The sequence below is a fragment of the Carcharhinus amblyrhynchos genome, chromosome 23, assembly GCF_965287045.1.
Source record: "Carcharhinus amblyrhynchos chromosome 23, sCarAmb.v2.hapA, whole genome shotgun sequence".
NCBI lineage: Eukaryota > Metazoa > Chordata > Chondrichthyes > Carcharhiniformes > Carcharhinidae > Carcharhinus > Carcharhinus amblyrhynchos.
In genome coordinates, this window is record NC_137346.1 from 14,687,731 (window position 1) to 14,714,704 (window position 26,974).

The 26,974-nt window shown below is 44.6% G+C and overlaps 1 protein-coding gene across 1 annotated transcript in view; it reads left to right on the plus strand.

Annotated features, from left to right (window-relative positions):
* heatr6 (HEAT repeat containing 6) overlaps window positions 1-26,974 on the plus strand; it is a 64,858-nt gene that overhangs the window by 5,732 nt on the left and 32,152 nt on the right. The window contains exons 2-11 of the mRNA XM_080210725.1: window positions 4,677-4,784; window positions 7,057-7,197; window positions 9,867-9,982; window positions 11,876-11,990; window positions 16,410-16,511; window positions 18,378-18,518; window positions 20,749-21,038; window positions 21,711-21,888; window positions 24,475-24,681; window positions 25,766-25,865. Coding sequence (XP_080066851.1) covers window positions 4,746-4,784; window positions 7,057-7,197; window positions 9,867-9,982; window positions 11,876-11,990; window positions 16,410-16,511; window positions 18,378-18,518; window positions 20,749-21,038; window positions 21,711-21,888; window positions 24,475-24,681; window positions 25,766-25,865 — 1,429 coding nt within the window. The 5' untranslated portion in view covers window positions 4,677-4,745. The remainder of the gene's footprint in view (window positions 1-4,676; window positions 4,785-7,056; window positions 7,198-9,866; window positions 9,983-11,875; window positions 11,991-16,409; window positions 16,512-18,377; window positions 18,519-20,748; window positions 21,039-21,710; window positions 21,889-24,474; window positions 24,682-25,765; window positions 25,866-26,974) is intronic.

The window sequence follows — 26,974 nt, forward strand, 5'->3', positions numbered from 1 at the left end:
CGGAAAGAGTCTTTCTCATCAAAGTATCGGATTTTGGATGCCAATTCCCGAATTTCTGCATGCGCTCAATTCAGAAGGATATGGTTGATGCCTATGCTGTTAGCCGGTTTCAGGTTTTTAATGAACAGAGGCGTTCCTGATTCTTTAGCTAAATAAACTTCATCAAAATATTAATGACAGCACCACTGGTCCCTTTGTGAATGGAGCAATGTCATTGTACAGGGAACAGGACACAGAGTTAATATGAAAACAAATTCTTAACATTTATGATGGTATGCAGTGCAGCAATAACTACTCCATAGAATCATAGAATCCCTACAGTGTAGAAGGAGGCCATTTGACCCATCGCATCTGCACCGACCACAGTCCCACCCAGACCCTATTCCCGTAACCCCACATATTTACCCTGGTAATTCCCCTGACACTAGGGTCGATTTAGCTTGGCCAGTTATCCTAACCTGCACATTTTGTTTGGACTGTGGGAGGAAACCGGAGCATCCAGAGGAAACCCACGCAGAGACGGGGAGAACGTGCAAACTCTATACAAACTGTGACCCCGAGGCCGGAATTGAACTTGGGTCCCTGGCGCAGCAGTGCTATGATGTGGATATGCTGGCGTTGGACTGCGGTAAACACAGTGAAAAGTCTGACAACACCAGGTTTAAGTCCAACTGATTTACCATTTAACCATTGTGCTGCCTCTGCAGATCCTGTTTCCTCCCCTCCCCCACGCTCACCACTATATTTGATTTGATTTATGATTGTCACATGTATTTACAGTGAAAAGTATTGGTTTTTGCGCGCTATAAAGTCAAAACTTACTATTCATAGAGAAGGAGAGAGTACAGAATGTAATGTTACAGTCATAGCCAGGGTGTAGAGAAAGATCAACTTAATGCAAGATAAGTCCATTCAAAAGTCTGACAGCAACAGGGAGGAAACTGTATTTGAGTCAGATGATACGTGACCTCCGACTTTTGTGTCTTTCTCCTGAAGGAAGAAGGTGGAAGAGAGAATGTTTGGGTCCGTGGGGTCCTTAATTATGCTGGCTGCTTTGCCGAGGCAGCGGGAGCTGTAGACGGAGTCAGTGGGTGGGAGGCTGGTTTGCATGATGGATTGGGCTTCATTCACGACCTTTTGTAGTTCCTTGCAGCCTTGGGCAGAGCAGGAGCCATACCAAGCTGTGATAGAACCAGAAAGAATGCTTTCTATGGTGCATCTGTAAAAGTTGGTGAGAGTCGTAGCTGACATACCAAATTTATTGCAGAGGAGTATGTGTTTTGTATAATCTGGTCACTAGCAGTATTGGTGCCAGCACCCAGTCCAAGAATGCTGACAGAATTGAACCACATAATACAGGAATAGGCACAATTAATGGAGTTTGTTGGAGTGCCAATCAATTGGAAAACTGACAACCTCTCCACGATATCCTTCTTGATCTTCCTTCTTGACTTTCCTTCAAGCTGACTGTAGGGCCATCATTCGTTTTATCTTGTGATGGTGTTGGTTTTAGTCCAGAACATCACCCAGTGAAACATCCCTAAATGGAAGCCAGTTTTTATTTTCATACATTCGTGGCATGTGCTTGTCACTGGAGACTGGTGAGAATTTATTGCCAATCTCTAATTGCCCTTGAGAAGATAGTGGTGAGCTACCTTCTTGAACTGCTGCAGTCTGTGTGATGCATCTGTTTCAACAGGGCTGTTCATTCAAGTGCTCCAAAGTCTTGATCCAGTGGCAGTGAAGGAACGGAGATATGGTTCCAAATGAGAATAGTGTGTGACATGGAGGGCATTATGTGGATGGTGGTCTTTCCACACATCTGTTGTCCTTGTTCGTCTAGATGCTAGAGATTGCAGGTTTAGGAGGTGATGTTGAAGAAGCCTTAATGAGCCTTAATGCAGATGGTAGACATTGCAGATGTGGTGGCCCTTGGTGGATGGAGTGGATGTTGAAGATGGTGAGTAGGGCACTAATCAAGTGGGCTGCTTTGTCCTGGATGGTATTGAGCTTCTTGAGTGTTGTTGGAGCTGCACTCATCCGGGTAAGTATGGACTATTCTATCACATTCCTGGCTTGTGCCTTGTAGATGGTGGACAGGCTTTAGAGAGCCAGGAGGTGAGTTACTCTTCTCAGAATTCTTCACCCCTGATTTACTCTTGTAGCCATAATATTTATGGGGCTGATCCAGTTAAGCTTCTGGTCAGTGGTGAGTTCCAGGATGATGGTGGTGTACGATTGAATGCCAAAAGAAAGTAGTTAGACCGGAGATGGTATGACTTCCATCCTGGTCCAGTTGTGAGCTATAACTCCAATAAAGTATGATAATATAATCATTGGAATTGGCTACATGACTAATTGCCTACCTCCAAGAATAATTATTTCAACTGATATTTTTAACTACTCAGATTTACTGCCACGTCTCATCCCTAATGACTTTTATGAATGGATTTAGACATTGCCCAAGCAGTCACTACTTCTTGTGGCAATAAATCAGCCTTAAAGTTAGGTTACCATTAGGTAGAATCATTACCCTGTCATTATTTCTGTAAGAACTCTGTACTAATTTGTACTGTCCTTATAGATTACCTAGCATGACAGGAGGCCTTATTTAAATTTCACTGAGTCAGTGCAGTGCTGGGTCTTATGTAGTTTATCATAATGTCCCATACTTGCTGGCTTATACGATTAATTCAGCTTACAGGTGCAAAAACAGGATCTCATTCTGCAGAGAATAACATCTGGGATTTGGCTAACATTGGTACAGTAAATTTGCAGCTTTAGAATGTATTTTTTTTAAAAAAAATGAACTATTTTATCTCGTGATGCCTGCAGTTCAGCCTTGGATAATTACAGCCAACTGAAGAATGAATTGGAAACCTGGCGTTATTATTTATTTTACCTGCCATAATTTCTTTTCCCTTCCCCTTTCGCTCTCCTGAAGGTAACTTCTGTGTTCTGAAGTATGGACAGTTTCGTTTATAAGGATTTCAGATGGTTTTCAATATTGGCAAAATAAGCATTGGGATTGAAGTCACTAATCCCTTCCCTTCTCCTTTGTACTCACCGTACTATCCCTCTATTCCATTGTGCCTTCCTGCCGTATGCCTTTAAATCTGAGTGCGCTTTAATGGGTGGCACATTGGTTAGCATTGCTGTCTCACAGTGCCAGGGACCCAGGTTCAATTCCTGACTTGGGTCACTGTGCGAAGTCTGCACATTCTCCCCGTGTCTGCGTGGGTTTCCTCTGGGTGCTCTGGTTCCTCCCACAGTCTGAAGTACGTGCTGGTTAGGTGGATTGGCCATGCTAAATTCTCCCTTAGTGAACCCGAATAGGTGCTGGGGAGTAGTGATGAGAGGATTTTCACAGTGACTTCATTGTAGTGTTAATGTAAGCCTACTTCTGACACTGATAAATAAATAAACTTTAACTAAAGTCTTTAAGTCAGTGTTCTGATAAGCAGATGGTGGTGAGCTGGTGACTGCTCAGAGGGAGGTATATGATTCAGGCTTCTTATTGTTTGTTGCAGTGCAGAACAGTACTGAGATTTTACCATGCAGTCAGTCTGATATCATAGCAGCTATCAATAATTTTCTTTATATCTCAGACATTTAAAATTTTAATTTGTTCTTGCTTGTCTTCCTTTTACATCTTTCAAGATTGCATTAGCACTGCAACCAATACAAAAGTAAATGATTTAACTATCAATAACCCCTGGTAAATGGCCTCACCTAACTGTGCCTCTGTAGTGTAGGTAATGCATCTTGAGGACTTGGTACAAGATACTTGGTGTATCTTGGTTTTTTGCTTTAAATTGGAAAACTATGAACTAGTTTTAAAGTTTATTTATTAGGCTCACAAGTAGGCTTACATTAACACTGCAATGAAGTTACTGTGAAAATCCCCTAGTTGCCACACTACCGGCACCCATTCGGTACACTGAGGGAGAATTTAACACGGCCAATGCACCTAACCAGCACGTCTTTTGGACTGTGGGAGGAAACTGGAGCACTTGCAGGGACCCCACGTAGAGATAGGGCGAATGTGCAGACTCAGCACAGACTGTGACCTAAGCCAGGAATCAAACCCAGGTCCTTGGCGCGTGAGGCAGCAGTGCTAGGTACTGTGCCACCGTGCTGCCCTATGACATTCAGGGTGGGAAAGAAGGGAGACTGACAGAAATAAACAACTGAGTGAAGAATATATGGACAGCACTGCAGCTAATATTATATATACAACATTCCAATTGGACAAAGATCACTTTGTCTTTACCAGTTACTTTTTGCTCAGTCCTCAACCCCTGGAATTGAACCCGGGTCCCTGACGCTGGGAGGCAGCAGTGCTAAGCACTATGCCACCATGCCGCCCCATTGTTTAAATTATGACCTTAGATTATTGGTGCAAGCTGCTGAAAGGCAAATAATGTGAATTATCACGATATGCTGCCAGAAAAATATAATTGGAAGGTGCAAGAAGCCCTAAACAGGACTGATGTACAGGCCTGTTTAATCAAGCCTGATCTTTATTGCGGTAGGTTTCCGAATCTATATCAGTGCAAATTATAAATGAGCCAATGACTGTGAGAATGAATGAATTGAAACCTCCATTAGCTGAACTGCGAGCTTTGCGAAGTTTCAGTGATCTCATCTTTCCCTTGTCTCCTTTCCAATTGCAGCATGTATGTTCCTTACTCGTCCAAGCTTGTCGACTTGTCCAGTTGAACCAGGAGCACCTCGTAAGCAAAATGTGTCAACTCATTCACCATCTGCTCAACCGATTACAGGTACGAACGTAAATAAAACCAGTCACTGCTACTTCCAGTACACTATAAACCTAGCCCCCTCTTTTTTGTATGTTTAACTGTTTGATAATTCACTGCCAATCACCCTCTTCTCAGTCACTGATTGTTGGATGCATTTTTGAACTGGCTGACACAAACAAAAATTCTATTTGTTTCGTTAGGGTAGCGCTGTGGTCAGCACTGCTACCTCATAGCGCTAGGGACCCGGCTTCGATTCCTGGCTTGGGTCACTGTCTGTGTGGAGTTTGCACATTCTCCCCATGTCTGCGTGGGTTTCCTCCCACACTCCACCCGGTTAGGTGGATTGGTCATGCTAAATTCCGCGGGTGGAGGTCCACCTCGTGTCAAACGAGGGGCATGCATACAGTGGGTCGTGCGTGGGCTGCTCTTGGAAGTTCCGGGAGTGGCCTAGTACTTCGTGTTGGTGTGTGTGCTTGATCCTGGACCGGTAGACGGGCGCCGCAACAGCTCGGTGACTAGCGCTGCTAGCTGTGCAGATACATGGATTTGGGCCTGTGTCTGTGGGAGTTTGCGCATTCTCCCTGTGGTTGCGTGGGTTTCCTCCGGGCGCTCCGGTTTCCTCCCACACCCCAAAGATGTGCTGTTAGGCTGATTGGTTTTACCAAATTGACACTATTCTCCCCTGAATCTGGCTAAGTTAGGGGTTCCATTCGTAGACACGCAGGGTAGAATAGGTGTAGGGTGATGCGGCGGCGCGGGCTCGTTGGGCCGAAGGGCCTGTTTCCCGTGCTGGGTTGTTCTTTGTTGTTCTTTGTAAATTGCATCATTGTGTCAGGGGCACTATTTAGGGTAAATACATGGGGTTATGGGTTAGGGCTTGGGTGGGATTGTGGTTGGTGCAGACTTGATGGGCCAAATGGCCTCTTCCTGCACTGTAGGATTCTCTGATTTTATGATTGTATCAGAGACCTAGTAAATGCCAATATTACACAGCTAACAGGAGTGAATATGGAATGGACAGAGTTAGCCAATGGACCAAAGCGATATTGAGCCAAGGTGGGTGGATGGAGTTTGGATGCTGATCTGTCATTGAATGGCAGAATAAGTTTAAGGAGCTCTTCCTGTGATGATGAATGGAGATCGAAGGCTACCATGATGGATTAGTTGGTGAATGGCTGGTGGAACTAAGCTATCTTGAAATGCAAAGTCTGAGATCCAATTCCCACTGTGTTGAGTTGGCTAGTTTCTACCACACTGACAGCTGAAGTTAGAATTAGACCCTGGACTGAGGAGAAGGGGGAAAAATTTGCTCCAGTGAACCCTAGTGGAGAGTGTGTATGAATATTAGGTAGGACGTAATGGAGCAGCTGGTGGCACAGTGGTTAGCACTGCTGCCTCATAATGCTGGCGACTTGGGTTCGAATCCGTCCTTGGGTGACTGTGTGGCGTCTGCATGTTCTCCCTGTGTCTGTGGGGGTTTCCTCCCACAGTCCAAAGGTTAGGTGCATTGGCCATGGTAAATTTGCCCTCAGATATATAGGTTATGTGGATTAGTGAGGTAAATATGCAGGTTGAGGGGCAAGAATTGGTACAGACCTGAGGGGTGGAATGACATCCTGCATTGTTGATTCTATTTGGTAGAAGTATCTATGAGGAGGGTATCTGCAGAAGCATATTCCAAGTACAAGTTAGTGCTTTCAGGAGGCAGATGTTCAACACATGGGACATGCCACAATAATACTGGAAGAAAAATGGTACATTTTACACTATCCATGACAAAAGGTTGTCTCTAGTGCATTTTCATTTTTGCAAACATTCTTTGGTTGGAATCTTATCAAATGCCTTCTGGGTGTCAGTATAAGTAACATCCAAGGATAGTGTCTTAGCCTGATGACTTCAGTAACCTTGTCAAAAAATTCAGCTAGTTAGATGTGACTACAACCATTACTGGTTCTCTCTGATCAGCTCATATTTGTCCTAGTGATAATAGTAACTAGGGAACATCAGTTCCCTAAAGGGGAGAAGCCAGAAGATTTTTTTTCTTTAATTGGCTGTTAAGGCAAGAAATGTCCTAATAGAACTCGTGATGGACTAATATTCCTTTGTAACTTTTAAAAGGGAAGTGGGGAAGTCTTTTAAGATTTTTCACTTTCAACGTATGGAGTAGGGACTAAGTGGCTAGTTCTTCCAGAGAGCTGCCCATGTGTGTGACAGGTGATCAGCAAGTCTGTTTTCAGAGCAGTTGTTTGCAGGAGAAATGTTGGAGAACTCATTAGTCTTGCTGTGTCCTAAGGTGACAGTGGACGAGCAGAGTTTGGACCACCTTCTCTCCTACTGCATTCGAGCGCTGCAGCAGTGCAACTCCTGGACTCATGTAGAAATATTGCAGGCGGTGGCTGCTCTCGTCTACGGTAATGGGCCACGGTGCCAGAAGGTACGTTTGGGGTTTTCTATTTGTTTAAGAGACATGTTGTGTTTCAGACCTTCATTGTTAGTTTAGACAGTGTGGAGCAGAACCATGCAGACCATGGGTGGCACGGTGGCACAGTGGTTAGCACTGCTGCCTCACAGTGCCAGGGACCCGGGTTCGATTCCTGGTTTGGATCACTGTCTGTGTGGAATCTGCACGTTTTGCCATTGTCTGCATGAGTTTCCTCTGGGTGCTCTGGTTTCCTCCCACAATTCGAAAGCGTGCTGGTTAGGTATATTGACCATGCCAAATTCTCCCTCAGTGTACCCGAATAGGTGCTGGAAAGTGATGAATAGGGGATTTTCACGGTAACATTGCAATGTTAATGTAAGCCTACTTGTGACACTAATAAATACATTTTAAATCAGGCGAATAGCAGGTTTGACTCCTGATCTCTGTTGAGCCAAAGAGGGGCAATAAGGTGTATTGACCATGAGGTGGCACGGTGACACAGGGATTAGCACTGCTGCCTCACAGCACCAGGGACCCCGGTTCAATTCTGCCCTTGGATGACTGTGTGGAGTTTACACATTTTTCCCGTGTCTGTATGAGTTTCTTCCGGGTGCTCCAGTTTCCTCCCACGGTCCAAAGATGTGCAGGTTAGGCGGATTGGCCATGCTAAATTGCCCCTTAGTGTCCCAAGATGTGTGGGGTTGGGGGATTAACGAGGTTAGTATGTGAGGATACAGGGATAGGGCCCGAGTGGGATGCTCTGTTGGACAGTTGGTGCATGCTTGATGGGCCGAATGGCCTCCTTCTGCACTGTCGGGATTCTACGACCTTAAACAGTGAGTGGTCAGGATCTGGATCGGGAGATCTGAAGCAGTTTAAGTCATAATATTTAAAAAAGAATTGGATACGTAATTAAAAAAGGAAAACAAATTGCGAGAGTTATGAGCTGGGTTTGCCAGGGGTTGGGGGTGTGTGCAGGGCATAGGCATGGCAAATCAGACGGTACTTTCAAAGAGCTGACACAGGCTCATTGGGCCAATTGGCCTTGTTCTGGGCTGTATGGTTCATTTGGTCATATTTAGGACAGGAGGAGAACGGGGGAAATTTGACAAAATGTTAAGAGAAAATTTTGAATGCTGCGATTTTAGCTTACCTGGTCATGTTAATAAGCAGTGTTGTTGAACTGCCTTTCAGTCAGTTTTTGTGTTGCCATGGAAATGGAAGAAGAAATTGAACACCCAGGAAATGCTGGAAATACACAGCATTCAAAAAGAAGGCCAGGTTAATGTTTTGGGAGGAAGCCATTTATCTGAAATTGGCCTAATCATAGATGTCCAGAGATCTCACGATGTGGTCGTGCCGTATGAAATGAGCTGAGGTGGAACCTCTATCCACTGCTAAATTCCAATGGTGATGTTATTCCAGATCTTGGGGTCGCTTAGCCAAAATAGGACAGGTTCCTGGGTCCCTAGCTCTGTGAAGATAGCAGAAACCCAGAGAAACATTATGGTACTCTGAGATGGGCAACATTAGGACCAGGTCATTGGGAATTTCTGTTCGATTTTTCCCCTGAAGAGACAGGGCTGTTGAGAAATGGAGCGATACTGGAGTTCTCAGCAGGTACCCTGTGGCTGGGCCTATCTGAAGGTAATCCTGATAGTGCTCACAGAGAGTCTTGGACACTCTTCCAAAACTGCTACCAGGGCATGAAGAAAGACAGGGGATGAAGTATTTGTGTTCCAAATTTGGATTTTCTATACAAATTAAATACAGTGGGAACTCAATGGAATTGGCTGTCTCAAATGCTTCCATAGGTCTTGACAGAGTTCCTTGCCTCGTACCCCTCAGGGAATATCTTTTGTTCCTAGATTCCTTACTTGAGAAAGGGTTTCCTTACTTGAGAAAGGATATATTGGCACTGGAGGGGGTACAGAGGAGATTCACTTGTTTGATTCCAGAGTTGAGCGGGTTGGCTTATGAGGATAGACTGAGTAGATTGGGCTATACTGACTGGAATTTGAAGAATGAGGGGATATCTTATAGCAACACATAAGATTATGAAGGGAATAGTTAAGATAGAAGCAGGGAGGTTGTTTCCACTGGCGGGTGAAACTAAAACTAGGCAGCATGGCCTCGAAATAAGACAGAGCAGATTTAGGACTGAGTTGAGGAGGAACTTCTTCACACAAACGGTTGTGGATCTCTGGAATTCCCTACCCAGTGAAGCAGCTGAGGCTACCTCCGTTGAGTGTTTTAAAGGCAAGGATAGATAAATTTTGAAGGAATTAAGGGTTATAGTGAGCGGGAGGTTAAGTGGAGCTAAGTCCACGAAAAGATCAGCCATGATCTTATTGAATGGCAGAGCAGACTCGAGGGGCCAGGTGGCCTACCCCTGCTGCTGGTTCTTACGTTCTTTTAAGTCGGATTAGGTGGGCAGGTCAGGACCTTTCATGCATTGGTGCATACTCGATGGGCCGAAGGGCCTCTTCTGCACTGTAGTCTTCTGTGACCTTTCACCTTGCAAATTCTAATGTGCCTACTTTCTGCATTCCCAGTTTTGTGTCTCATGTACTGTGGTTTGAAGTACTTTAATTTCTGTCAGTGCTGAGGTTGGTAACTTGATTCAGTTCAGGATGCTGACACATTCGAGATGTGTTTTCTATTTTTGTGCTTTCTTTCAGTTCCTTCCAGACCTACTGGGGAAAAAAGGAATCTTGCTGCAGCTAAGCGCACCGACTCAGCCAGATGTGGACCTGCGGAGAGCTGCTGTGTACTGCATGGCCAATCTTTGTCTTGGGTAGACTTTCAAATCTTAAGCAATTTTGGCGCGTATCAATTCAAGATGTAGCAATTATCGCACCCTATATCAACCATTTTCCTCGCTGCTATTTTTGCAAAGTGAAGGAGGAATGGAATTCTTCTCCAAAGACCATCGTCAAAGCATCTCCCCGGTTTGCAGAGGATTAATCTGTAGCAGAATGAAGCTATCTGTTTATCACAGAGTCCTATTCAAATGCAGCTTCCTGTCTAGTGGTCAAAGTGGAGAATTGCTTGATGACAAAAGGTTGAAATTTTGCGGTATCTTGGCAGGCCATTGCAATTTTAATTTAATTCCCATCATCTGGGCATTGCTGGAAAGGCCGGCACTTATTGTCCATCCCCACCTGCCTTGAGAAAGTGGTGGTGAGTTGTCCACTGCAGTCCATGGTGGTGAAAATTCTTCCATTGTGCTGCTAGGGAGAGAATTCCAGGATTCTGACCCAGTGGCGATGAAGGGACAGCCTTAAATTTCCAAGTCTGGATGGTGTGTTACTTGGAGAAGTGACGGTGCTCCTATGTGCCTGCTGCTGTTGCTCTTCATGGTGGTGAAGAGCACTGGGTGGCACACTGGTTAGCACTGCTGCCTCACAGCGCCAGGGACCTGGATTCGATTCCTGGCTTGAGTTACTGTCTGTGCAGAGTCTGCACATTCTCCCCATGACTGTGTGGGTTTCCTCCAGGTGCTCCGGTTCTCTCCCACAGTCCAAAAGATGTGCTGGTTAGGTGCATTGGCCATGCTACATTCTCCCTCAGTGTACCCGAACAGGTGCTGGAGTGTGCCGACTAGAGGATTTTCACTTGCAGTAACTTCATTGCACTGTTAATGTAAGCCTACTTGTGACAATAAAATTTTACTTTTTGTGGAGGTCACAGGTTCTGTACTGTTGAAGGAGCCTTGGCAAGTCACTGCAGTGCACCTTATAGATCTTACACACTGCTGCCATGTTAAGCCATTGATGGAAGAGGGTTCACCAGTATTCTTTGTGTTGATAGAGATTAGAAAATCCACTTTTGCAATCAACATTGATCGTCATTCCTTCAGTTTGGTTCAATTTTCGTTATGTAGTGGATGAAGGCCAGGCAGAGCCCTGTATTCCAACTTCATGGACCTCGCTCCTCTGCTACCACCACCATCTGATACACAGTAGAAACACCCTTCAGGGTTAGGGAAAACTTGGGCCTTAATTGTTCTTGGCAGCTGGCCATAGTAAATTTGGCAGATTTATCTCTACTGTCATTGCAAATTACACAGGAAATAGGAGCAGGAGTAGGCCATTTGGCCCCTTGACCCTACATCCAACAAGACCATGGCTAATATTCTACTTCAATATCATTTTCCTGCACCATCCCCATATCCCCTGATGTATTTAATGTGTAGCAATCTGTCAACCTCTGTGTCCATCACCGCCCTAAGAGTGAAAACATTCCTCTTCATCCCATTCCTAACCCTTATTCTGAGACTGTGTCCCCTGGTTCTAGATCCCCAGCCAGGGGAAACATCCATCCTTCCATCTATTTTGCCAAGGCTCTAAGAATTGTGTTTGCTTCAATCAGATCACCTCCTGTTCTTCTGAATTTTAGAGATTACAGGCTCCATCTCAATCTCTTAGGGCAATCCCGCTGTCCCAAGAGTCAGTCTTGTGAATCTTTGTTGCAATCCCTTTAAGGCACATACACTTTCCACCTGTGTCTTCATCAGCAAGAGCATAATATCAGAGCACTTTAAACCATTCTCCCACTTTAGGAAGAAAGGAATAAATTCACACTAACATAGGTTTATTGTAAACTGAGCGTGTATACCTGTGATGTATGCCAACTATTAATGCATATCAAGCAATAATGATCATCATGAACTGCTTCTTGCTGCTAGTATACCTGGACAGCCTTACCTGGAGGAACAGTACAAAACTGTGTCTCTGCAGACCTTTCTTGTTGTGATGAAGAACCCAAAGTCTCCTGAGGTCGATGATATTACGGTTTGTAAGGTATGTATGTGAGATATGCCAGTAGACATCTAAGGGTGCTGTTACGCGTGTATTTTTAATCTCAGTTGAGTTTGGCTGCTGTTGCTGATCGCTGGGAGATGTATTAAACAGCCAGGGTCACTTGCCTTCTCACCTTTCCTTCTGTTCGGTGGCACTGTGGTTAGGACTGCAGCCTCGCAGCACCAGGGACCTGGGTTCGATTCCTGGCTTGGCTCACTGCCTGTGTGGAGTCAGCATGTTCTCCCTGTGCCTGCGTGGATTTCGTCTGGGCGCTCTGGTTTTCTCTCTTAGTCCGAAAGACGTGCTTGTTAGGCACATTGACCATGCTAAATTCTCCCTCAGTGTACCCGAACAGGTGCCGGAATGTGGCGACTAGGGGATTTTCACAGTAACTTCATTTCACTGTAAATATAAGCCTACTTGTGACACTAATAAATAAACTTTCCTGGAAGGAAAGTGCCTGGCTTCCATTTGATGCCTCAGCATGACAGCAGTGTTGTGGGGGTTAAATCCCACTCCAGAGACCTGAGCACCGCCTGTGCAGTACTGAGGAGGTGCAGCACTGTTGGAATTGCCACCTGTCAATGTAACATTAACTAAGGCCTTGGTTAGAGTAAAGGATTTCATGGCGTGATTCAAACTAGAGCAAGATGGTGCCCTTGGCTACCATTTATCCCTCAACGAGCAAGCAAGACAAATAAACTGCTCACATGTTTAGTTGCTGTTTTGTGGGATTTTGCTTTGTGCAAAATGGCTGATGCACTTTCTCCGCCACAACAATAAGTAGACCTCAAAAATACTTTACTGGTTGTAAGGTGCTTTGAGATGTCCTGAGGTTGTGAAAGCCACTATATTTATACATGTCTCTGTTTTATCCTAATGCCAAAGATTGTGAGCTCTCCATCTGGGGAAATCACAGACATGAGCCAGCAATGAGTGTGAAAGCTTGTGTCTGCCCTCTCAAAACATTCACAATTTAATGGCAAGAAAGGGATCTCACAGTCCCCAGAGTCTGATTCATGATTGGGGACAACCTGCTGTATAACATAGGGTATTGTTTGCTGTGAATTGTATTCTACAGCTACCAGCTTCAGGCAATTAGCACAGCAGAAAAGATTAAACCTCTTGAAATAATTTGTGAACTGTGCTTTCTTCCAATGCTCCCAGTGCCACAGCTTGCCCATAGGCCACTCAGACACACCAGGTAGCTGACTGTTTGTAGGTGGCCGAACCTATGTTCCAGTGGGGATGTTAGAGTCATAGTGGTTTACAGCATGGAAACAGGCTCTTCGGCACTTGTCCATCCTGCCCATTTTTTTAACAACTTACTCCCAGTTGCCCGTGTTTGTCCCATATCCCTCTGTACCCCATCTTACCCATATAACTGTCTAAATGCTTTTTAAAAGTCAAAATTGTACCCGGCTTTACTACTGTCTCTGGCAGATTGTTCCACTTGCCACCGTCTGTGAAAAAATTGCCTCTTTGAACCCACCAGCATTTCTCCCCTCTCACCTTAAACCTATACCTTCTAGTTTTAGATTCCCATACCTTTGGGAAAAGATATTGACTACCAAATCTGTGCCCCTCATTATTTTGTAGACCTCTAAAAGATGTTGCTTGACTCTGCTCATTGCTTCACTACGATAGCTTTGCTAAGATAGCTCACCGTGTGATAAATCGCTTTGATTTGATTTGATTTATTATTGTCACATGTATTGGGATACAGTGAAAAGTATTGTTTCTTGCACGCTATACAAAGCCTACCATTCATAGAGTACGTAGAGCAGCAGGAAAGGAGACGGTGCAGACTATATTATTACAGTCATAGCTAGGGTGTAGAGAGAGATCAGCTTAATATAAAGTGGGTCCATTCAAAAGTCTGATGGCAGCAGGGAAGAAGCTATTTTTGTTTTTGTTCATTATTCCATTTCAATCAAATCAACTCCGAGTTGAGACATTCCTGATCCAAGCTGACAAGACAAGGCTCTCACCTCCTGTCTTGGGCTTGATCTACACAATCCAAGCTGATTACAGTAGGCATAGCTCCTCCTCCAAGGCTTGAGCTCATTTGCATCTTAGCCAAAAGGCCTAGATGCCGCTTTTAAAAATTGCTTCAGATGAAGCTAAAATGTAACCTAATGACTTCAACCAAGCACAGCTACACTTTATCTTAGTACTTGATCTCAAGACTTTTGTATCTTTTTTCTGATGGGAAAAGGTGGAAGAGAACATGTCCAAGGTGGAAGAGAGCATGTCCAAAGTGTGTGAGGTCCTTAATTATGCCGGCTACTTTTCCAAGGCAGCAGGTAGTGTAGGCAGAGTCAATGGATGGGAGGCTGGTTTGTGTGATGGATTAGGCTTTGTTCATGACCCTTTGTAGTTTCTTGTGGTCTTGGGCAGAGACTGGTAGCTTGAGCTGGTGTTGCTGTTTCTCAGAATTGCTGCCTCAACAGCCAGCACTTTCCTCAGTTAACTCCCTTACTTTGTATTCATTCTGAATCAGGTCACAGTGTTTCTGTTCCCATAGATTGAGGGAAGTGCCCATGAGGTGATGAAAAGCCTTTAGTCTATGATAATGTTTCAAAGTGTATCATGTGGATGCTGATATGCACAAGGATTCGAACGACAGAATTTGTTATTAAACAAAGTTATGCTGTATGGCTTGACAGAAAAAGTAACTTTTTTGAGGAGCGAGCCGCCAGGACTGGGCTAAGTTGTTCCTTGCGGTTGATGAAAGTGCGCTTGACCTGTTGAGCAGAATTCAGTCTGTGAAAGAATTCAGCAACAACTCTGCCATGAATCTCTTCTGCACGCATGCCAAATTTTGGCAACACTTGTGAAGGGCAGCTTGGTGGAGCTCCATCAAAGTCATTGTTGGTTAATACTTAAAACATAAGAAGGCAGTTAGGTGGCGAAAGCCCAGAGAGAGCAAGAGTGAGAGTGTCTCCCACAGAGAATAGCAACTTGGGAGAAGAAACTGGAAGGTATCTGATACCAATTGAGCTGCAAAGAGTCAGTTTCTTCTGGAGAGGGGCAGAGAAAGGGAAACTTAACCAAGTCAATGGTGGGCTTTTAGTAACCCTGGCACTCTCCACAAACTTTGTGATCTGAATGTCCAGTTTGCAATCAGGAAATTTAAAGCGATTAAAAATGGAGTCTCAGGTTTACGTCATTTTAACTTCTAAAAAAGAGTAATGGTTACCAAAGCTTGTGTGAGCCTGATCCTTTCCTTGTCCAATGACCATAATGTGTGCATTTTCCAAGAGGGGCCATTGGAGAGTGATCAGGAGGTGGAAACCTGGCTTTTTTTTGTTGCTGCTCTTTAGTCTGTTTATATTGACCGGTCCTACACCATATGATGCATCTATCCAACCAGCCACTGAAGGGATCCTGAAAGGACTTCCGCTGCGGCTTTGTAAGCAGGAATTTTTTTGTGAATTTGCCTCACAGGTTTGTTTCCTTCCACAGGCCTTGGGTCTCTGACGTTTCATGGAGATTGAAACCAAAAGAGAAAACGCTGGAAAATCTTGGCAGATCTGGCAGCATCTGTAAGGAGAGAGAATAGCTGACGTTTCGAGTGCAGATGATCCTTTGTCAAGGTTAAAAGAGATAGAAAGTGGGAGATATTTACACTGCAGGGTGAGGGAATGAAAGATGAGTTGCAGCCACAGAAACCAAGAGAAAAGATTGCTAATGGCTGTCCACAGAGAGAATAAAGGGTGTGAACGGCCAAATGGCATCCAGACTTGAAACGTCAGCTCTTTTCTCTCCTTACAGATGCTGCCAGACCTGCTGAGGTTTTCCAGCGTTTTCTCTTTTGGTTTCAAATTCCAGTATTGGCAGTAATTTGCTTCTTTTTCCTGGAGATTGATGGCTTGGTGATTTTTGCTCCACGTTTTCACTCTCAATGAGTGACATTTGGCTTTCCCATTTAGTGTAGCTAAAGATTTGAAATGTAGCACTGTTGGAACTGACTATATGTTTCCCAGCGCCCTGGCACTTGAATGATGGTTAGCACTACTGCCTCATCGCGCCAGGGACCTGGATTCGATCCCTGGCTTGGGTAACTGTCTGTGCAGAGTCTGCACATTCTCCTCATGTCTGTGTGGGTTTCCTCCAGGTGCTCCGGTTTCCTCCCACAGTCCAAAAGAAGTGCTGGTTAGGTGCATTGGCCATGTGAAATTCTCCTTCAGTGAACCCGAACAGGCACTGAAATGTGGCGACTGGGCTATTTCCACAGTAATTTCATTGCACTGTGAATGTAAGCCTACTTGTGACACTAATAAATAAACTTAAACTTTGCGTGTTAGTGCTGCAACTCACCATACCACTGTTTTCCACCTCTTGTATCTAAGTAAAGATTCTGAATCATATATATTCTTTAGTGGACAAACTATTTGGTTGTAATTCTTGTTTCAGTTGTTGCAAAATGCACTGAAGGGCATCCATTCCGTCCTGAACGTAGGGAGAATTAACTTGACACAAACTGATCAACTGGGGTCTCTGCTGGCAGTTTTAAAGGTAAATGGATGTAAATTAACAACAGTATAATTTTGTTTTCATGATTGAACAACCTCTTTGTCAACAGAGAAGATAAATCTAGTGAAGAACCATTGCTGGCCAGTACTTATCCATGGACCATGAACTTTGTTTAATGCATGATTTAAACAAGAACTGTTCCCTGTGAAATATGCTGTACAGACACTTTGACCAGTTTATTACTCAAAATGCCTTTATCCAGTTGGTCTTACTTTATGAGACAGACAATGGGCTGTGGTTTGAACTTGGCTTTATTAAAAACTCGTGCAAGTTAAAAATGTAACTCTTAGACAGGTTCCTGAGTGGCATTGTGGCACAGTGGTTAGCACTGCTGCCTCACAGTGCCAGGGACCCTGATTCAATTCTGGCCTCAGGTCACTGTCTGTGGTGTGTGGGTTAGGTTGATTAGGATAAATTGAACCCAGTGTTAGGGAGATTAGGAGGGTAAATAAGTGGGGTTACGGAAATAGGGTCTGGATGGGATTGTGGTCGGTGCAGACTTGATGGGCCGAATGGCCTCCTTTTGCACTGTAGGGATTTTATGATTTTTATGATTAAGCTAACTTTTCTCTGAACTAGGCTGATTGCCTGCAAAACACATACATGCTAACCGTTTTAGTGAAGTTGATCGGGCTGTTGGATTTAATTCACGGAGCTCGAATCGACACTTGATTTGGTTTGAATGGGTAGCAGAGTGGTTAGCTCTGCTGCCTCACAGTGCCAGAGGCTGGGTTCGATTCCTGGCTTGGGTCACTGTCTGGGTAGAGTTTGAACGATCTTCCCGTGTCTGCATGGATTTCCTCCGGGTGCTCCAGTTTCTTCCCACAGTCCAAAAGACGTGGAGGTTAGGTGCATTGACCATGCTAAATTCTCCCTCGGTGTACCCGAACAGGTGCTGGAGTGTGGTGAGTAGGGGATTTTCACAGTAACTTCATTGAACTGTTAATGTAAGCCAACTTGTGACTAATAAATAAACTTTAACTTTAAAACTTTATTTTGATTTATTATTGTCACATACATTTGGGATACGGTGAAGAGTACTGTTTCTTGCTTGCTATACAGATAAAACATACCATTCATAGAACGCATAGGGGAGAAGGGAACAAGGGTGCAGAATGTAGTGTTACAGTCAAAGCTAGCGTGTAGAGAAAGATCAGCTTAATATAAGGTAGGTCCATTCAAAAGTCTGACGACAACAACAGGGAAGAAGCTGTATCGGTTGGTACGTGATCCCAGACTTTTGTATCCTTTTCCTGACGGAAGAAGGCGGAAGAGAGAATGTCCAGTGTGCGTGGGGCCCCTGACTATGCTCTGCTTTCCCAAGGCAGAGGTAGCTGAACTCAGGACTTTCTTGGTACGAAGGTGGATCTTGCACACCCTCTTCTGTCATGAGTCACAGTAGGCTAGTTGAGTCTTTGCTGGGGTTTGTCTTAAGATGTCTGTTTTTATCCCCCTCTGAGCCCTTCTGGAATGTGGGTTTCAGTCAGTGGGGCAACAGGGCAGGGGTCACAGCGCCTAATGAGGTTAAGTCAGGTTATTCTAATTTAAAATGTCCAATTTATGTTGGGCCTAATTGTTCAAGCCAATGGCCACTCGGCCACAGAACCTTGTAGCCCTAGTGGAGGTGACCTATTGGAGTGAGCCAGGTTAAGGTGGATCCCTGATGTCTTTCTGTTCAGAAGCGTTGAAGGGTGCAGAATCCTGGGGGAGTGTGAATATAGAGATGTCCATCTTAGCTTTAAACTCTGTTGAATGTTTGCAAAATGAAGTTTAGTTTTGATGTTCACTCCATAGTTACTGTATCTCCTAACCATGTGTCTTACTTTTCTTGTGTTTATTTCTTCCCAGACATACATGTTCTATGGTTTTCCAGGTGTGAACATTGAAGTTCCTGTCATTCTTTACCCAGCTCCTCTGCCGCAGTATGAAGGTAGCTCACCCATGAAGGAGCAAGCAGAAGGTGCTGCAAATTCTTCAAAGCAAGTGGGGGTAATAACACATTCTTGATAATATGATTAAGGATGAAAGATCCCACAAATTTTGAGATATCTTTGTTGGACTTAGCAAGTGGCGACTGTTGCATTGGATCTCCCTGTTGTAAAGCAGCAGTTCATGAACAGTGATAATTTTAGCTGCAAGTAATGGACGGTGTTGAATTGGTTACTTAAGAACATAAGAAATAGGAGCAGGAGTAGGCCACCTAGCCCTTCGAGCCTGCCCCGCCATTCAATAAGATCATAGCTGATCTGTCGTGGCTCAGTTCCACTTTCCCGCCCTCTCCCCATAACCCTTAATCCCCTCGCTTATCAAAAACCCATCAACCCGCGTCTTAAAAATATTTAGCGAGGCAGCCTCCACCACCTCAACGGGCAGAGAATTCCAGAGATTCACCACCCTTTGAGTGAAGAAGTTCCTCCTCAACTCCGTTCTAAACCGCCTCCCCGTTACAGACTCGTGCCAATTTTCTCTTCCCATTTCTTCACAAAGAGGAGAATTGAATGCCATGTGTAAGGGGTAGTTAACATGATATCACTGTCTGTGAGGGAGCAGTGCTAACCACTGTGCCACCGTGTTGCCCTGATTTTAATGGTGATCTGGTTTTCAGTCACTGAGAACTTAACCTTTGGAATACCCTCCCTACACCCCTCCACCTCGCTGTCCCCCTTTGAGGCCTCCTTAATACCTACCTCTGACTAAGCTTTTAATCATCTGACCTATTATCTCCTTATATGATTTGGTGTCATGCTTTGTTTTATCATGCTCCTGTGTCTTAATACAATAAGACCATCATTGATAGTTGAAATTATAGCTAAAATGTCCAGCTGACATCTCAAATCACAGGAGTGCAGCCTAAGACATGAAAGAAAAGATAGGTCACTCATTGCTGACTTTCTGACCTTGCTGCCCCTATATGTCTACACCGTCAGGCAGTGTGTCACAGAATCCTACAGTGCAGAAGAAAGCCATTCAGCCCATTGAGTCCACACCGACCGCAATCCCACCCAGACCCTATTGCCATAGCCCATGCATTTATCTTAACCACTCCCCCTGAGACTAAGGGGCAACTTAGAATGGTCAATCCACCTAACCTGCACATCTTTGGACTGTGGGAGGAAATTGAAGCACCCAGAGGAAACCCATGCAGACATAGGGAGAGTGTGCAAACACCACACAGGCAGTGAGCCGAGCTGGGAATGAACCTGGATCACTGGCACTGTGAGGCAGCAATGCTAACCACTGCGCACCATGCTGACTGTACTAGTCAAATGTTGTATGTGAAATACGCTTGAGGCTTTTCTGAGAAACATTAATAAGGCACTACATCAATATTAGTATTTCTTTTCCCTCAAACAGCGTTTTCAGGGCCCCGGGTGGGTTCTGTGGAAACTGAGGGGGAAGGATCGATCTTGGGTATTATGGTGTCCCTAAATGGAGAGCAGCATCCCACAACCTAGACCTGCATTTTTCAACCAATGTCATCTCTGTTTTTACATGACATACATCTGGGGAGGTGGGGGGCCTATAGGGGAGGCAGTGGCGCAGTGGTGTTATCACTGGACTAGTAATCCAGAGACACAGGTAATGATCTGGGGACCCAGGTTCAAATCCCACCACAGCAGATAGTGAAAATTTAATTCAATAAAAATCTTGAATTAAAAAAGTCTAGTGATGACCATGAAACCATTGTCAATTGTTGGAAAACCCCATTGGCTCACTAATGTTCTTTAGGGAAGGAAATCTCCTGTCCTTATCTGGTCTGGCCTATATGTGACTCCAGAGCCACAGCAGTGTGGTTTACTCTTAAATGCCCTCTGGGATGGACAATAAATGCGAGTTAGAGGGTAAGTATGTGGGGATACGGGGATAGGGCCTAGATGGGTATTGTCAGTGCAGTTTTGATGGGCTGAATGGCCTCTTCTGCACTGCAGGGATTCTATGATTCTGTCCTATGATTCTATAAGAGTTGAACATGCCTCTAATGCTTATTGTAAAGTCTTATAAATGAAGAATGATCTCTCAGAGGATTGTTTGTACCCTAGTGAGCATTTTCCACCTCCAAGAAAGACAAAATACACAGCTGGGGGTTTGCAATCTGGCTGAAAAATGATGTTTTCTGATGAGGAAATATACTTAAGAATGAGCGGTTAACGAGGCGCAGAAAGTGTTGCTTTGTTTTTTTAAATATAAATTTTAAATTTCCTGTTCTTCCGAGGAGCAGAAGAAAAAGAAATCCCGATCAAAAAGCAAGAAGGAACAATCCGAGGACCAAAGGGAAGACCACAGAGAGACAGCACAGCCAGAGCCACTCCATGGAGCAGAGAGTGGGAGGCAGAAAGGAGGCGACTCAACTTTCAGCCTCCTCCAGCTTCCAAAGAACTATTCGGACAAGACGGTGCCTTCTTTAGATGGAAAAGATCCCTCAAATTCCTTCTATCCCAGTTGGAAAAAAATAAATAGTTCTGACTCCGAGTATTCAGATACTGAGGGAGGAATCCAGAGCAAACTGAGGTCAGTTTTTTTTCTTCATATATTCGGTATTGAATCAAAACCTTTGGAACACCCTTCCTCCACCTTGCTCTCCTTCGTTGAGACCTCCTTAACACCTGCCACTGACAAAGCTTTTAGTTATAGATTCATAGAGGTTTACGGCATGGAAACAGCCCTTCGGCCCAACTTGTCCATGCTGTCCTTTTTTAAACCCCAAAGCTAGTCCCAATTACCCGCATTAGTCATCTGACCTATTATCTCCTTACATGACTTGGGTCATACTTTATTTTATATTGCTCCTGTGAAGCTCCTTATGATGTTTTAATACGTTAAGAAGCTATATGAATACAAGTTGCTGGTCTGGTCTGTTCTGTTGCTGCTGTGGTTTGACCGGATCCTAAGCGAGAATTCATGTTGCTTTTCCTCCTCCCTCTAGCACTGAATTTGCTGGGCTACTTTAGCTAATCATTAAAATGAATGGGACCATTTTTTGGCTTTGCCTTGCTGACAAGGAGCCATGCCAGCTGAAAGCACATGCCAGACAATTTGCTGCATTGTACAGCTGAATGTCCAGCGCGTGCCCCATAGAGTTTCCTGCATCTTTAGTGGGGAGGAGTGGTCATGGGAAGTTATGGAAGAGAGGAGGAAGAAACATAAGAAGCGTGTTCCTACAACTTTCCATTCTGATTATAGATCACTTCAAGCCAAGGTCCGCCAGGGGGCTTTGGCCTGTTTCCTTTCAACAATAAAATCGGTAGAGAAGAAAGTTCTGTACGGATACTGGTCATCATTCATTGCAGATGCCCCTGGCATTGGAGGTCCACAAGCCGTATCTTTGATGACCATTGCTTTGAAAGATCCATCACCAAAGGTAAGGGCTCTGCATATCCTTCTGTTGGACAACAATATCGTATGTTTTGGAATTTATTCTCTTAATTTCTGTATTGTCTTTAAATCCTGTTGTTAGATTCCAAGCTATGAAGAGCAGTGAGGGAGTAATTGTCTTGCTGTACTAGCCTGAGGGCTAAGCCAGGGATCACTGGATGATGCTCAGGAGTGAGGGGAACTTTGATTTTCTCCTTGAGCGACAGACATCAGTTAATTTAGGAAACCAAGCATTGACCCTGACCGACCTCGTTCATGTTCACATAGCTGAAATTTTACTGCCCCGCCCGACATGGGAATCAGATTGGGTGAAGAGTGGACCATAGGAAGGTCTATTGACCTTGGGCAGGATTTTATGGTTTCTCGGATGAACACGGCCATAAGAATCCCGCCCAAAGACCGGAATTTTACCAGCATGCCTGCCCCGATTCCAGGGGTGGGCAAGGTCGGAGAATGACATTCTCTGTTGGCCTTCGGTGGGATCATACGAACCTTGGGCAGACGTGTTGATAAAATTCCATCTATGTTTATTCATTAGTCGCAAGTAAGGCTTCCATTAACACTGCAATGAAGTTACTGTGAAATTCCCCTATACTGGCAGATTTCTGGTCTGCATCCCCTGAACCTTGGTAATGTGGCCTGCTCAATATCCTTTCTGTACTTGCATTTCTTACTTGCCGGTTTGCCCCTTGTGAATTTTGTATATCTTGGAAATTTGAGATTGATTAATTTAGTGCTGCTGCTTCATTGATGGAGAAATCCTAAATTAGAATATCCAAAAATTGGTTCACATCAACAATGTCATATAGATCCAAACTGATGGAAAGGTCGATTTAAAACACCATCCTGGTTTGCAAATACATTGCTGTTCCTTCACTGTTGCTGAGTTAAAATCCTGGAACTCCCTCCCTAACAGCTCTGTGGGTGTGATCAGAACTCCCAGCCACCTGACGAAGGGACAAGCAGTCCCGAAAGCTTGAGGCTTTTGCTACAAAAAAACCTGTTTGGACTTTAAACTGGTGTTGTGGGATTTCTTTGTGGTGTACCTACACCACAGGGACTGCGATGGTTCAAGAAGGCAGCTCACCACTACCTTCTCATGGGCACTTAATGATTGAGGAACAAATCCTGGCCTTGCTCGTGATGCTCACATCCCAGGAAAGAATAAAAGAAAATTCAATATTGGTCCTGGCTTCCCAGTATCGGATTTGGGGAGTATCCCAAAGATGTGCTGGGTAATGCCTCCCGCAAGTTCCCAGGTAAGGGTGTAACCGGCAATTGTTCAGAAGCGCTAACCTCTCCTGAACAATTGCGTTGTGCTGGGAACCATCCAACAAAGCGATTGAAATGGCCAACTTCAGACATTCCTGTCAATTAAAATCATATCCTACAGTGCAGAAGGAAGCCATTCAGCCCATTGAGTCTGTACCGACTACAATCCCACCCAGGCCCTATCCTCATAAACCCATGTATTTACCCTAGCTTGTTCCCCTGACATTAGGGGGCAATTTATCATGGCCGATCCGCTAACTCGCACACCTTCGGACTGTGGGGGGGAAACTGAAGCATCTGGAGGAAACCCACACAGACAAAGGGAGAATGTGCAGACTCCACACAGACAATGACCCAAGCTGGGAACCCAGGTCCCTGGCGTTGTGAGGCAGCAATGCTAACCACTGTGCCACCGTGTCGCCCAATTACACCATTACTTTATTACTCTGAAAGGGTTCAAAGGAATAAAAGCATTTCTTACTTCAGTATAACCATCTTAAAGACCCAGACTGGTCTCCACGTGAGACTGCCCCCTCAGCTGCCCCTGACTGACCTGCACACCCCCAACCCCTGACATGTTATTTTCAACGGCACTTTTAAACTTGCCTGTTTTAAGATAGCTTGTGTCTTATAAAAGGGAGTGTGTCCTCCTTCACTCTGCTTCTTTTGCACTCTGACGCATTCTGATCTTCTGCAGTGCTTGACCTTCACCTGGGCTGAGTCAGGAAGGTCTGTGGGACAGGCACTTAAGAATTTTAGCGCAGGTAAGTGGGTATGGAGTGGCAATCCAACAGTGATTACCACTCCAAAGAAATTTTGGCACATTACCTGTGATTCTTGAGGTACGTCACAATTGGTAAAAGCTTTGAATGTGGGCAGCACGCTGGCACAGTGGTTAGCATTGCTGCCTCTCAGCGCCAGGGATCCAGGTTTGATTCCAGCCTCGGGTTACTGTTGTGTGGAGTCTGCACGTTCTCCCCGTGTCTGCTTGGGTTTCCTTTAGGTGTTCCGGTTTCCTTCCACACTCCAAAGGTACGCAGGTTACTTGGATTGGCCATGCTAAATTGCTCATTAGTGTCCCAAGATGTGTAGATTAGGTGAGTTGGCCACGGTAGATATGTCGATTTATGTGGGTAGGGTGGGTGAAAGGGTCTGGGTAAGGTACTCTCTCAGAGAGAGTTGGCGCAGGCTGGACAGGCCAGATGGCCGCCTTCTGCATTGTAGGGGTTCAATAGATATATTCTATGCCAAATCTACAATCACAGAACTATTCATGAGCTGCTGTTTTTGTGTGTGTCAGGTCCGTGCTGCTGCCCTCCAAGTCTTATCGGCCATCTTGGAAGGATCTAAGCAGTTCCTGTCTGTCGCAGAGGATACCAATGATCATCGGAGAGCTTTCACACCTTTCTCTGCAACCTTGGCTTCCAGCATCCGGGAGCTTCACAGAAGCCTGCTGATTGCCCTAGTGGCAGAATCTTCCCCTCAGACACTTACACAGATAATTAAGGTAAAGCAGATTTATGCCGCCTTCAAACAAGTAACAATTCTCACAACACCAGCTTAAAGTGCATCAGGTTTATTCGGAATCACGAGCTTTCGGAGCGCTGCTCCTTCATCAGGTGAGTGGAGAGGTAGGTTCACAAACACGTCATATACAGACGGAGACACAATTGCAAGACAATGGTTGGAATGTGAGCCTTTGCAGGTAATCAAGTCTTTACAGGTACAGACAGTGCGAGTGGAGGGAGGGATAATTACCGGTTAAAGTGGTGTGAATTGTCTCAAACCAGGACAGTTAGTAGGATTTTACAAGCCCAGGCCACATTTAACGTGACATGAACTCAAGATTCCGGTTGAGGGTGTCCTCATGCATATGGAACTTGGCTATCAAGCTGGTATCTCCACATCATTCTACAGCCAAGAGCACTAGGTCATTCGTGACCTCAGACTTCACAAATTCCCATATGTCTCATTCGGAACATTTGGCTTTCAGAAAGCCTCTGTGATGTAAAGGCCTTTATTTTTATCAATTGTGGGCCAGTGTTTGTGTTTTGGTCCAGTAGACTCCACTTATCTGCTCGCATTTTCGTATGACAGAACCTCATGGAGATACTAGCAATTGCACATCTGACCAGTGTGTGTGTGTGTATATATATATATATATATATATATATACAAACTTGAAAATTTTAAAACTCATTTTATGGTGTAAACATTTATTACAATTGTTTAGTATAATTCTGCAAATGGATTTATTCCTAATAAGATCTTTTAGATTTCAAAGCTTATTGACTTTTGCTAAATGATCTTGTTTTTGTTTTATTTAATATGGTCAAAATGGGAAATGGAAATATACACATACGTAGCCACTTACTTGGCTGTATTTTGTTTGGTGGATAATTAATGGTTTACCTCAGTAGCAGTACGCTCACCTCCGGATTAACAGGTGTGGGTTCAAACATAACTTCAGGACTTGAAAGCGCAATGTCACATACATTGCTGTTCCAAAGTGCCAAATTACAGGAGATGCCAACTTCCAATTGCTGTTTAATGTTTTAATATCCAGTTTTGTTTTTCTATTTTTGAATCAGTGCCTTGCTAACCTGGTAACCAATGTGCCATATAATCGCCTCAAACCAGGACTCCTTACCCGTGTTTGGAACCAGATTAAACCGTACAACCGCCGCAAAGGTTTGTGTATATATTCATTTATCTGCTTTTTTAAAAATTCATTCATGAGACATGGGCATCACTGGCTGGCCAGCATTTATTGCCTATCCCTAGTTGCCCTTGGGGGGCAGTTGAGGGTCAATCACATTGCTGTGGCCCTGGAGTCACATGTAGACCAAACCAGGTAAGGACGGCAGATTTCCTTCCCTAAGAGACATCAGTGAACCAGATGGATTTTTCTGACAATCAACAATGGTTTCATGGTCATAGAATCATAGAATCCTACAGTGCTGAAGAAGGCAATTTGGCCTATTGAGTCGGCACCAATCACAATTCCACCCAGGCCGTATCCCCATTTACCCTAGCTAGTCCCCCTGACACTAAAAGGCAATTTAACATGGTCAATCCACCTCACCTGCACACCTTTGGACTGTGGGAGGAAACTGGAGTACCCAGAGGAAACCCATGCAGACAGAGAAGAAAGTGCAGACTCCAAGCTGGGAATCGAACCCGAGTTCCCGGTGCTGTAAGGCAGCAGTGGTAACCACTGCGTCACCGTGGTTGTCTTAATGCCAGATGTTTATTTGTATTGAATTCAAATTCTGCCACTAGTGGTGGGATTCAGACCAGAGTCCCCAGAACATTAGTTGAGTTTCTGGATTAGTAGTCTTGCAATAATACCACTAGGCCATCGCCTCTCTATGCTTATTTTCGGTGCTTGAGGGTCAAGAAGAAGTGGCAAAGAGGCAACTGGAATGATGGGCTGGAGCTGGAAAGAAAGGAAAAGCTATTGATTGTATAGTGCTCTTCACAGGGATCAGGGTGTCACACAGGGCTTTTCAGGCAATGAAGTACTTTTGAAGTTTTAGTCACTTTTTTGTAATGTTGGCGAGGTAGCCACGTGTTGTGTAGGCAAATGATGGCATGAGGAGGAGAAACAGTAGAGTCAAGAGCAATACAGCATGGAAGCAGACCCTTTGAACCAACTGGTCCATGCCAGTCATGGTGCCAACCATGGTACCCTCCCTGTAGTCTCAATTGCCCGCATTTGACCCATATCCCTCTAATCCTTTCCTATCTATGTATGTAACCAAATACTTTATGGATGTTGCTGTTGTACTAGTAAATGA